Source organism: Coturnix japonica, chromosome 14 (genome assembly GCF_054131305.1).
Source record: "Coturnix japonica strain WE chromosome 14, WE-NBRP24, whole genome shotgun sequence".
Classification (NCBI taxonomy): domain Eukaryota; kingdom Metazoa; phylum Chordata; class Aves; order Galliformes; family Phasianidae; genus Coturnix; species Coturnix japonica.
The window spans coordinates 16,434,485-16,448,128 of record NC_140676.1 but is presented as its reverse complement, the minus strand read 5'-3'; the positions used below and the strand labels follow the sequence as shown (position 1 = coordinate 16,448,128).

The following is a 13,644-nucleotide window of genomic DNA, read 5'->3' as shown; positions in this document are numbered from 1 at the left end:
CGCCGAGGACGTGAACTCACAGGATGCCTGTGTGATGTATCATGGGCCATGAGCTCATGTCTGCCCGTGCTGCAACCCAGCCAAGAACGTGTCTGCTCAGCACCATGCTATGTGGACTCGCCAATGCCTGCGCGGCTCAGCAAATAGGCAATTTACATTCGTCCCTTGCTTGTCTTCAAGAATGGCAGCCTCAGAGTGATCGCACTGCATTTACAGAAAGGTTTTCTTTCTATAATGAAATAAAACTGAATAGCTGCTCCGACAGTGATTACAACAGCAGGCAGGAAGTTTGAAGCATTCAAGAATCCTTTGAAATTAAGAATCAAGAGCCTACATCATCACGAGCACTTTGGGACACCTTTCCTAGGAGTTCACAAAGTGCTTTTGAACAAGAGACTCAGCCTCCCGAAGGCATTTTGCTGCCAGAGAGGTGCTACTGTGGCTTGCACAGCCCGGTGGCTTCAAACTGGTTCCAAATGACAGTAACGCAGAGACTAATCCAACATTTCACCGCATTCAGTATCAGCTGTTTTTTCCTCCTCATTTTCACAGGCAAAATAACCACTTAAATTCAGTTTCACATCAATAAATTGCCAAGGTAATAGGACAGATGAAAAGAAGAAGGGCTGACTAGCGGGAAAACATAATAAAAAGGTGCTTGACTGCGCAAGTCAGTACTGGCCTCAGTGTCAGCAGCACAATTAGTCCTCCCCTTGCAGGCCGCATGGTTTGGTGTTGCATTTGACAGACAAATCAATCCTCCCCTTCTTCTAAGCGCTGTCTAATGAATAAATCAGCAAGGTCACTGGTGCTGCTGCTTCGCCCTCTCCCTGCCTGCCAGCTGGAGCTGGACTTGCTGCCTGGCTCCATCTGCCGTGCTTCCTACTGGATCCAAGTGTCCTGGGGAGCGAGACTGTGTGGTTAAAACACAAGACTGGGCAACAAAACTCTTGGGCTTATTCCTGTGTCATCTCAGGCAAGTCATATCAATTCTTCAGACCAATCCGTGCACTCATGGGATCGTTAAGGTTAGAAAAGACCTGTAAGATCATCTTGTCCAACACTGCACCTACCACCAGTACTGCTCACTGAACCACATCCCTAACTACCACATCTGTGTGTTTTCTGAGTACCTCCAGGGGCAGTGAGCCCCCCGCCTCCCCAGGCACACAGATATGGGTTGGAAGCTCCCTAACACTGGCCAATCAACCTCAGCCAAGGGGGGAAGGATTGCTAGTTGCAAATCAGCCCTTTCCCTGACAGTCACCTCCAGCAATACCCCTCCTGCCTGCCTGCAGCCTCCGGCACAGCAGGTCCACAGCTTTGCTGGAGAGCCCCAAATTAATGTGCTACTCCACTATCAACCAACTGTTATAATGATCTGGTCTTGCGCAGGCAAGGGGGCCCTGAGCTAATTAACACAACAATAGCAGTAATTTACTCAGCACCAAGTACGTATTAAGTGTTTTCAAAATAGGAAGACAAGGCCGCTGTATTCAAGAACTCAGTCTAAATGGACAGGAGAGGGAGATGGGGCAACAAGCACAGAGGGGTTGGTTGAGAGTGGTGTCATGTCTGAGACTGCCACAAGAACCCTGTTGTAGACCTGCAATGCAATGGGGCGCTACGGGAGCAGTGCTGGTTCATTCAGCCACAAGAGGAACACTTCCTCAGAGTGCAGCTCACCGACCACACTGCTGTCTGAGCCCAGGAGCTGGAAGGATGACTGCTACCCACCGAGTGGCTGTTGGCCAACAGATCTGCAGAACAGAATCCCCATACGATGAGAGATGACTAACTGGTAGGCCATTGGTGCAGATATTAATTACAAATACAGCTTTCTGCCGTGCGGGCTGTGACAGGCATCCTCGTAATCCTATGAACAACAAGTTCAACTGCATCCTTCCATCAAATTGATGAGATGAGAAGCAGGCAGTCCTCTGGGCAGGCATGAATCAGTGAAACAGCCACCTTGAGGGTGGGATGGAACTGTGTGGTGACAGCACCTCATCTGTTCAGGCAGGAATGAGGGTGGCTGTACCCAGCCGAAAACAGAAGAGAAACAAGGCAATGAGCACCAAAATTCATCCCTGCCATGAGTCACCTAAAATCACAGGGGAGGAATGAGATCCAGATCTCTCATTATTAGCCCAGCAATGGGCCCTGATGCACCGTGACCCTCTCAAGTGACCCCAGTACCTAAAGGCACCTTAGGGACTTAGAACCCACAATAAAAATATCCCCACTACTGGCCATTTCCACCCTCCTTGCTGGACTTGATGTGGCAGGGGTTGAGGCTGTTGGACTTCGCATGGCTCCACCTGCTGCAACTTGTATCCTGTCCTCCCTCCCACAGCAGAGGAAACAGAAGGGATGTGAGAGATGTCCTGGCTTGGCTTCCCCTCACTGCTCTCCTCCTCACGCCCAGAACAGAGTTAGCCACATGCTGACCTCAGTGTGCCAAGATGCACAAAAGCTGCTGCCTTTCCCTGCTGGTCTGTTGGAACGTGCAACAGTTCTCCCCTCCCTGCTCTCCCTTGCTGCCTTTTGTAGTCGCCTGTTTACACAGGTACTCAATAGATGGTTGGGTTGTAAATCTAGTTCTAAGACAGTAAAAATTCAGCTTTCTAAAAAAACATCCATTGTCAGCGAGTCTGTGGTTTTGCAAGCAGCAGGGTTATTAAATGTTGCTGTCAGAACAGCTTTATTTGACTGCATCAGCTTTTGTAGATATAAGTGAAATGGAATTTAGTGCAGCTTGGAATTGCCTCCAACACTGAGCAGCTCAGGAATACAGGCAATGGCCACTGCCTTTTGGGACATCTGCATCATCACCAGGCCAGCTGCACACCAAGACAAAGAAAATAGACCCCAGTCTAAAGGCGAAACTAAGCTTTAAGTGCCTTTACGTTTAACTTGTGAGACAGATTTCTCCAATCTGAAGCTCTCTAAGGAGAGCTATGGACCAGCAAGGGGCAGCTTTTCCCTAGGGGTAAACACTACTGGAGCCCCAAGCTCAGTAAAAACCAAATCGCCAGGTCCTGTCCCCACAGCACTGGGGCCAGAGGCAAGAGAAGGTCCTGGGGAAGCCCAAACAAAGCCACCTCACTGCTGAGTTAGGAGACTGACAGCCAGGTCCTCCCAAGCTGCAAAGGCCAAGAGGTGCTATGAGAGACCAAAGTGCAAGAGGACCACTGTGAGCAGCACAAACCATTGGGCTCAGCCAGGTGAGAATCAGGCTCTGCATACAGATGTGCCAAAACTCTTTAGGGTTTCTGTAGAAAGGCAGAGAAGATGAGTCTAAATGCAGAGAGGGCAAGAGAGAAGAAAAAGGACTAAGTAAACAGTAAGCAATGTGGACAGCCCTTCTTTGTGGTTCATACTTGGCACAGGTGACTGGAGGAGCTCCCCAGCAGGGCAGGGCATATGCAGCAGAATTCCTATCTTTCTGTTTTTATGAGGTTAAGGTTTCCAATGCTGCTTGAGGGAATATTCAGTTCCTCTTTAAATTAATATGAATCCAGCACTGAAACCCCTATGGTAACTTGGCAAATCTCTGCTTTAATATAGAGCCTCGATGTAATTAATATCAGATTGTAGAGCTCTGGGATGTACTGCAAAGAGGTCACAGGAGCATCTCTGGCATTTTTCTGAAGGCCTTTAGGCTGAATAATATGGAAATCGCATGGGACAAGCACAGCAGCACCATGGCTTCAGCAGGACACCATCTCCCCCAGGACAGCTCACAGAGGAGGGGCTCAGCCCATAGTCGGTGTGTCCCTGTGGGCCCACGCACTAATCCTGACTACTCTCAGCAGCCCACTGTCACAAACTTGATATACTTCCTGCAGGAATCCACACCTCACCTAGGAAACCTCTCAAGGTAGGGAAAACAAAAAGTTGAAGGAAGAGAGCCTCAGTGCATCCTCCTGCTGCACCAGCCCCTCAGCCCAGGGGGACTGGGGCACCCCCAGGGCACAGCCTGTGCTTCATGAATCAGTCTGAATGCTGAGAAAGGTGCTGCTTTGTGGAACCTTGGGTTACAGTCACCATAGCCAAAGGTTGCCTTAAAAGGACAGAAAATAGGACATAGAGAGAGAGGCAGCAAAACAGCGAGAAGCGGATGAGGAGAGCCCAGGAAGTAGATATTTCTAGCTTCTACATAAACCTGACAGGGAATATTAGTCTTAAATAAATGTTGCCACCAAGCCAGTTGGAAATCTGCCTGGCCAATTTTCCTGTCACCTTGCCAGTAGCTGGGGAGACAGCTGAATATGCCAAGAGTACTTTTTAATGGCCGAGAATAGGACTTGCTACACATGCCCAGACACTTTGTACATACCCAAGTGCACCAACTTATCTCAGGCTCGCTCATCTTACACAGCTCTTACAGCACAACAACACGGGCACCAGAATGATTTCCCAAGATAGCTCCCAAAATACCTCAGTGGAGTCAAAAAAACACAAAGCCTAACGCATGCATACATGCAGGATTCTGCCTGGGAGTTAAAATGCCCCTATCATCTACACAGACAGCTCTCAGCCCAAGTCTGGCCATATTTTCATTGTGGGTGTAACGCTTAGATGCCATACCTTGCTTCCTCTCAGCAGTCCAAATTGCTCCCATCCTGGCTGCTCCCAATCCTGGTAGCCTTCCAAAGCCTTTTTATAGCTCCCCTAAGAGACACAAAAATGGTCTTACAAGTGGCCACAAAAAGCTCTCACAACATCTCAGCATGAAGAACTATGCAAAAAGCCCTGAGTACACCCAGACAAGAGAGACCAGTGAGAACTCAGCAATGCAGGCAGGATTTGGAGGGTGGAAGCTGTCTGCACAGTCACTGTGATCCAGCCTAGCTACTTCCCAAACTAGCTGGAGCAGGCGAGTACTACCTTGTGTCTCTCCTTGCAGAACTTCTTAATTGTATTAAACACTGTGAAAAGCAGGCACTTTTTGTTTTGTGCCAAGTGAATGTGGATACCGGTACTTACAGCTTAACTCTGACAGCTAAACTGGGAGGAAACTGGTTTTAACTGCTCAGAAACAGAGCACAGAGAGATTCTGCAAAGGCAGCTCCACTCTGGCTTCACTCCACTGTTATGGAAGTCAAGCATATGAGCCAACATCAGGAGGAACACATTAAGGCAACCTCAGCATCGCTGAAAGTCCAAGCCAGTTTTCCTACCTTTTGCTTTCTTCAACTTGTTCTGTCCTGAACACATTCCCATCTGTAAAGTGCTGTCACCAGGCTTTACTCCCCAAGCATCCACAGCCCACTGATAACAAGGGTTAAGAAGAAAACAGCAGTCTTCTGGTTGGCATTTGCATTTTTGGATTCTAGCCTGGAAATAAAGGAATATAGAAAAGCACTTGTAAAAATATAAAGACAATGTGCTCACATCATGCTTCCATTGACTTTGAACAGTGTTATGCCTGGAGTGAAATGGCTCTGTCGGGTTTAAGCTTGTCCTCAGAAATGCATTCAAGTTTCTCAGCAATGCCATGGGAACTACATGGGTATCTCCAAGGGAAGAATTTGGCCAACTATATTTAACTATTTAAAATTTCAGGGTTATTAGAAGAATATGGGCCAGAGTCCCATAAAAACAAAACAATCAGAAAAACAATGATATTCCGGAATGACTGCGAAATTGCTAACTGCACCCTCTCCTCTCATCAAGGCACACCAATTTGCAAAGCGATCAGCATGGGTATTGATTGAGACAAGGAAGAGGCAATATTTACCTAAGCACCTGTGCTTTTAGTGCTTAGGCCTAGCAAACAGCCTGCCATCCTAGCAATCATATACAGTGGGAGAAAATTCTCTGTCATTTCAGCCTTTAAAAGAGCCATGAAGCAGTAGATAGAATCAGCAAAAGGATGCATTTTGGCAGCATGGGAATAAGCCATTTTGTGTTAGAGCCAGAGCCTTCTGTTTTGGGTCACATTGACTCAAATGAGCTGTTAAAAACAAACAAACAAACAAAATTCCCTCACATTCTCATGTGTTCTCCTCCCCTCTCCCTTGAAAATCTCCACATCTATGGCCACAGTGGGAATTCCCTCTCCCAGCCTTCTCAAAGAAGAATGCAAAGAGCTCCATGAGAACCTCACACTCCTCTTCCCACACTCTTCCCACTCTCCCCCAATCCCCTCCTTCTGAAGGCAGTTACGGGTGTTGTGAACAGCACAAGAGTGGTTTGTGCTTATTCTGGAAGATGCCCAGCCCTCCACTCACACCATCTCTTCAGCCCTTCCTCACCAAACACCTGAACTCCCACATCCTAACCCTAAATCAAGCTGTTTGGCAGCTAATTCCAGGCATTAAAAGGTAGCAGACCTAAGGAATGCTGCTGTGACTATGAACAGAGATCTGCAGTTTATAGGCCTGAACCATCTCTCAAAGCAAATAGTGACATGTCCAGAGCACGATTTCCTGGGCTGTATTGAATAGCATTTTCCACTTTGCTATTGTGTGAGATGTCAGCTCCAGTGCACTGCACTCACTGCAAATGTAAGGAGGTATATCCAGCTTAAAATGTTTTTAACTCAGAGCAGGGCATGTTTTAGCAACACACATCTGTTTGTATAGAAATGCTCCTGTGCTGAATGGCATCTCCTCACTGATGAGCAAGCAAATCTGAACCCCACTGAGGTTTTATCCCAAGGCAAGCAAGTCCTCCAAAGATGCTCACTGCCCAATAAGGATCATTAGGACATTTTCCATGTCACTAAGTGACATTTGTAGGTCAGTAACAAAAAAATACACACTGCTCACAAACGTGCCCAAGTTGGTGGGGAAGAAAGCCCAGAAGATACCAAAAACAGCTCTAAAAACTTCTGGCTTTTCCTTCTGTCAGTTGGTGGAGCTTGTGACTTCAGCTTGAGTAGCAAGCAGCACCTCTTCCTGCTCTTTTCATGCATGACCTCATTATCACCTTTAAAATTAAGTTCCACCTTCTATGATTTTAGGAATTATATATAGACCTATGAATGTGTTACAGGACACCCCTACACCCACGTGCCTCATTTGCCCTCCACTATCACAGAGCTGGCCCGTGCACATCTCAGTATATCCAAGCAGAGAGTCAGCACACAGAGAACACAGCACCTTGAGGGCCCCAGGAAAGGTGTTAGGCTTCATCCCCTACCTTTCAGCACACGTCAGTCCTTAAGGGAGAAGGCTGCGTTCTTCTTGGACACCAGCCGTAGCTGCAATGACAGCACTGCCACAGCGTGTGGGCCAGCTAATGCTTTCCCATAGGTAAAGACTGTTTGGAATCATCTCGAAAACAGCACTTCAGCTGCTCATGAGTTACAATGATGGAAAACACATTTTGGGGTAGGGGGGTAAATGAACAATGAAAAAATCCTCTGGCCAGAAATCATGGCTGGTGCTTGAAACTTGGCACGTGGGCTCTCAATGAGGAGTCTGTGCTGTCCTAAATTGAATAGAAACTTGGCTTTGATTTAACAAAGTTAAAATCGCATACTTAGCATGCACAGGAGCAGAAGCCTTCGTGCAGCCTTAACTTTGTATTAGCATATTCTTTTCCGTTTAATTAAGTGTTGCAAATTGTTTTTCTGTTAATTATTTCAGTTTTGGACATTATTATTTTCCCTTTCAGAAGGCAGAGTATTTCAGGGGGGTTAATAATCTTGCAAACTCTCCTTTCTTAAACCATTCATTGCTGCTGATCAAGTTCCACCTGCTTTTGTTAGGCTGCAGGCCTCCAGCTCATTTATAATTGGAAACATCCTGTACCACATATCTCCAGAAGCACTGATACGAGATCCCAGATGGTTGCATTCTCTTTCTTCCATGCATATAATTTCACAAAAAGGCCCACCGACAGCTACTGTTTAAAGGAGATTTGTGTATGCAGACATGGCAGGTGATCTGATCTGCTTTGTGTTAGGGATGGATGAATCAGATGAGAAAGAAACAGAGAAGGCCGCGTGAGAACCAGGGACTGGCATCTGGAGGCTTCATTGCCAGCACTGCCACTGAGCTGTTATGGAACCATTAAACCATTCAATCCCAGCCTTCCTCACTCGACATGGGCTGATTATTGACTGTACCTATCTGGCAAGTGCATAGTGGGTATCAGTTAATATTTGGAAACATCAAGATCTCAGAGGGAAGGTACAATATAAATGCAAAGCAGTTGCACTGCTGCTCTATTAACTGTTGACAGCCTGCTCTGATCCCGTGTGAACTGTCTGCCCGTGTACCTGAACCAACCCCAGGCCACTTATCTTTGCAAAGGGTTAGGATGAATAACAGTCCTAACAACAGCCATCCAGAGGGGAGCCCCCATGAATCTTCCAAGAAGCGTATCGCCCTCCTCCTCGCCATTAGCACGCAGAAGCAAACTCCATTATGCAATAAAGGACTGCTCAGCAAAGCAGAGTGAGTTGAAGGCAATATCCAGACTAAATATGCATGAAGTTCTTTCACTATAACTTATTCAGACATTTCACATCTGCAAAACCGAGCTGGGAATCTCAGAGCATCTCTGCCTCTGTCCCACAGTACTCTTGTATATCCTCCTGCAAAACCTCACTTTTAACCTTCTGGCTGGTTTCATTCCTGCAACTTGAGACCATTCAAAACCTCTTCAAGAAATCAAAAACTAATGAGGACAATATTTCTCAACCTGAGGCTCAGCAGCTGGTCACGAAACAGCTCCTTACCTTCCCTCCTTCTGCAACACCATCCACACACCATACAAAAAAGCAAGCAGTGCACAGGACAACCAAGTAGTAGCTTCTCAAAAGGCCTAGATTGTCCCTGCACTGAGAAAGACGCAGGAGTGCACTGCAAGACCTAATCTGTTTTCACCTTGAAGCATCACACAAACATTCACCTCATGAGCCCGATCTCTGGGAGGTGCTATTATTATTTCCATTCTGAAGTGAATCTAAAAGATTGAGCAGTACCTTCACAAATGCATTTTGGCCCCATAAGCACGGAAAGGGAGGAGGCAGCAGTTGGACAACCGTGGTACGCAACTGCACCGAGGGCAGCGTTCCTAACTACTCTGAAATCCATTCCGAGTCTCTTAAGACTGTACTGCCTCTCCAGCTCCCTTCACTCTCTCTTCAGCCAACCGTGTTTATCTTGCTGTTAAGAGTCACGCGCATCCCAAAGTAAATTATAAGGCCAGGGCACTAGGCAGGGTCAAAGGCTAGCGTATGAATTTACTGTACTGCCTCCACTCTCCCAGGAGCCCCTCCTGAGTCCTAATAAAGATCTCTGAAACAAGATGCTAATGCTGGATTATCCAGGTAATCTCCCCGAGTTACTTCCCTGGTTTGCCTGGTTATAAATAATGAATTAGGCCTTTACTTATTATTTCTTCTGCCCTCTGGGGTCGCTGCAAGTCTTGGAAAGGAATACAAATTTAAGAATATTAGATCCACTTATTAATATCAATTTCTGCCAATCCTGCGTGAGAGATGTTCCTCGCTCAGTGCGTGCTATTGATGAAACGAAGCGGCTGGGATGTTAATGGCATGGATCTAATAGCTACGAACCGGTCCAGCCCTTACTCACCATTCCCATAAATTGAATTTTAAAAAGGCAGATGGGTGCTTCATAAGTGGAAACAGAATCAGGTGCCAGCTTTCATTTCTTTTCCATTCCTGAGCACGGGTGAAATTAAAGTCTCCCCACTGACTTTGTCCACATAAGCCTACTGCTACGATTAGTCCCACTTTTAAGGGTCCTCGTTACTCCTACACTGGATTTCTAAAGCAGCCCAGCTGAGGCATCTTAACCATTTCACTGCCACCATCCAACACAGCGTGCATTTGGCTGAACACAGACAGCAGCCACATGGGCTTGCAGAGCTCTTCAAGCTGAGAGAACCAGTACACAAACCTGAACCAAATCTACACATAATCCCTCCTCTTTCTCCCTCATGCCTTCTTCCATCTGTTCTTTGGCATTAGAGCAATTAATTTCAGTAATAAGTATGCGCACACTTGTAGCATTGAGCTGGCTGGGAGTCTCCCCTGGAATCACAATCGAGGGGCTGGAGCTGAGTTTGCCCAGCGCCTGATTGCTGATAGACAACTCAGACCAAACAGCACACTTCTGCCACCAGGCTCCTGGGCCTGCCTGCAGGTCTTCTGCCCTCGTTCTGGCCAGGACCTCTTTGCCATCAACAGAGACAGCCAAGTGTAACAACATACAGACGGGTGCTAGTATCATTACTAGTATCATATTCATCTGAGTTCTTGGCTTCTCTTGGTTTCTCTGCACATACCTTGAACTGAGATGGGCATGAGAGCACACACAGCAGACTTCACGTGGTTCAGCCAACTTAGGTCCACTCACAAAAGGGAAAAGGTACCACCCAGCTGAGAGGCAGAGACAAGAAGTGAAGCCAGCAGGAGTTTTCAGCGACCACTGCTTAATCAGGTAGACATTTCTGAGCCCACAGGCCTGCTGAGAGCCAGCCTGTGTGGGGCAGGATGCTATCACCAGAATGCAGCAGACCTCCTAATAGACAAGACCTCTGTGACGTCAGCAAGTCTTGTATGAGTGAGGCCACAGCAGACAGAACCAACCTCCATTCCTATTCATTTAGCATTAGGCTCAAACACAAGCCTAGGAACCAACACATGCAGCATTCCCTTTGGCCAGGGATCCTAAACTGAGACAGAATTATGGGATTAATAAGGGCTCACTTTCATGGATCAAGGATGCCTCAAGTGTAATACCAAGACTGAGGGGTTATAAAAGAGCAACAAAAATCCAGAGGCATTTCCCATTTGTTGTTTGAAAATAATACACTGCTTCTAGCAAGACAGAGTGGAAGAGCAGGACACTGCTAAGAGCACCTAAGTGTATTTCCTCTTAGAAGAAGGTGGAAGGTACCCTTTATTTCAGGTGGCTAAAAGAAATGTGAGACAACAACCTCAGCCTCTCTACAGCAAGTCTGCTGTGTATAACCAAATAGTTCTGCATTTATTACAGTGTTTTTTAGAGCCAGCTCTTGGATTTTAAGCACATCCCCAGTAAAACCCAGACCAAGACCAGCCATCGTTCCTACACTTACAGACACACTTCTGAAGGCATCCTTGTGAACAGACCTCCTCCATAACCCTTATGCTACAGGCAACACCAAAACTTGCCTAGTGAAATCAGCAACGCTATAGTTGCTGTTGCTCCTGCATAGCAAACCAACATCTCCTCACCTCCAGCTCGTGGTCACGCTGCAACACCCTTAGTAAATCTCAGCCAGAATGCATGAGGAAAACACATTTCCCTTTGCAAATAGTTTCACCAGGTTTCAAAATACTTCAAGGCTACACAGCATCAAAAAATGTGCAGTTTCCTTCCTTCTTCATTTAGGTGTCATTCCATCTATAGCTTTGTGCTGTGGATTCCCTCTCTGTAAGCATAAGCACAGCTCTATAAAGCTCTATACATGTTTAAAATGCATCTTTTCAATATCAACCACATAGCCAAAACAAAATAGAAGGTGCATGAATCACTGACATGAAAGATAGTTGGCATAGCTAAAGGGACTAGGACTTGCTCTGGTTGATATTGATATTGACCATGCAGTGGGAGATCATTAGTGGAGATCTTCCCCTGGTTCACATTTCAAGCCCCTCAGCATATGTAGATGCATTCACATTTACTTAAGGAGCCTCTGGATGTCACACTTGGCTTAGCAGCAGCCCATGTTACCAGCCTCCTCTCTTGAAAGTCTTCATGCTTCCTCACAATGCTGCCTCTGTGCTTAAATTCGGGCCTGACACACCTTTTCTCTTCTTTGAAGCATGGACCATTTGTTTTCCATCTTCAGCCTCAGGTGGCATAATTGAGTCCCTTGGGGAATGCTGATAATGAAACAGGAAGTGAAATTGTCTGAGGCAGCAAAAAAAGAGGATGCTTACAACCGAGAGATGTCAGATGCAGCTTTAAGTTCTGCTGCCAACTAAAAGCCCAACCCATACAGATTAGGGATTTCAGTGGTGGACTCAAGGTCCCAGCGTGAAGGTCACAACATTGGTTATTCTTCTCTGTGTTATTACAAAGACCACAGAGAAAGTGTCTGATTGCCACATCTTGAGTACTGTCTGAACACACGCTCATCACCCTACCTAAAGGTTTCCTCGTGATGTGGATGGAAATGGAGTTTTATCCTCTTGGGTTTGATATGAGACAGCTGTGTTGGAAACAAAAAGTCCTGCAGCAAGTTTGGGAATTAGCAGAGTATGAACTAAGAAGCATGGAGGGGAGAGGGAGCTGTGCTATTCAAACCTCAGAAGAAAGGAAAGTCTTCGGATCAGCTCTATATTTCACTGACAGGCAACGCGAGCATTTTAAAGCTGGTGCTGATCTGCCAAAGCTAGGGAAGAGTAAAAACAACACAGACAATTGGCGCTGCTTCTGCTGCATTTTGTATGAAACGGGGTAATCTCAGAGGCCTATGAACAATGTATTAGAACTGCCTATCCCACAGCTTAGAAATGCACGAGCAAGCAGCTGGCTGCCCATCCACCTGGGAGAACAGGAGCAGGCTGAGCCTTGCCATGTTTGAGGCAATTAAAACAAAAAATAGGCAGACTGAGGAGTGAAGGAATTCCCTTGTATATTGGAAATAGTGCACCAAAGGCTCAATTCCTAGTCCACACACCACAATATTTCATGTTGTTCTCAGTGTATCGCTTGACACGATGCCACCAAGCACAGCATTTGACATTATCCTCCACAGATCAGGCACACAGAAGGCTTCAGCCTGTTGCAACACCAGCCCTGCCTCCTTTCTCACAGCTTAGAGATATGTATCTGAAACATCGTGGCCCAGTTCCAGGTAGGATGGCCATAATGGCAGCTGATATGTCCCTAATACAGCCCATCTTTAAGCTGCTCTCAAAGGCAGAGAAAAACCCTGACCTCAGCAATTTTATAAGCACAGAGATAGTAAACTGCATCACACTTCTCCTGGGCAGGCACCTCCTCTGCCCTTCTGATGGGCATGCTGTGTGTGCCGTGCCCTAAGGCGGCTGTGATGCCATTCTCAGGCATGTCCAGTGTTCATAAGTAGTAGCATACTGCTGAAGTGAACCAGGAACCCTTGTAATGCAGGATTTCTTGCTCATCACTGTAATACAGATTCTCACTCTCCTCTCACAGGCAGAAGCGGGACTTTAAACAAGAACAGAGACAAAGCAAGCTCAGATGCAGAGGACAGCAGTGAGCCAGGAGGGATTAAAGCAGCCAGAGGAAAGCTGGAAGTGGTACTTTGTCTTCTACCAAACAGACCTGGCTTTTGAGCTCCTCTCCTGCACTGCTTCATGCAGCAGCTCCTCCAAGAAATTATTTACCAAGGCAATAAAAAAATCCAGGAAGTTACTCAGATTACAAGTCTGAGCAATTAAAACCTTGATATTTATGGTACTGTAAGACAGAGGCACATTAATAAATAATACTTTGCTCTTCCACAGCACTTTTCCCCTAATGATCTCCAAGCAATTTACAAGTCTTTGCTGGCTGAGCTCCCCAAGCCCCTGCAAGGTAAGGAGGAGGTAAGTGGAGCACCTCCCCCTCAGGAGGGCTGTCTCTGGGAGAGAAACAATGTCGGTGCTCAACAGTACCTGAAACTCCAACTCAAGCTGAG

At 46.5% G+C, this 13,644-nt stretch overlaps 1 protein-coding gene across 1 annotated transcript in view; it reads right to left on the bottom strand.

The window, feature by feature from the left end:
- The window catches only part of LOC107318454 (uncharacterized), a 78,588-nt gene extending 68,368 nt beyond the window's left edge, over positions 1-10,220 (bottom strand). Inside the window, exons 1-3 of the mRNA XM_085514912.1 lie at positions 9,888-10,220; positions 8,699-8,800; positions 4,594-4,677 (exon numbers count right to left, since the gene is read on the bottom strand). Coding sequence (XP_085371038.1) covers positions 4,594-4,677; positions 8,699-8,800; positions 9,888-10,220 — 519 coding nt within the window. The remainder of the gene's footprint in view (positions 1-4,593; positions 4,678-8,698; positions 8,801-9,887) is intronic.
- Positions 10,221-13,644: the final 3,424 nt, after the last annotated feature.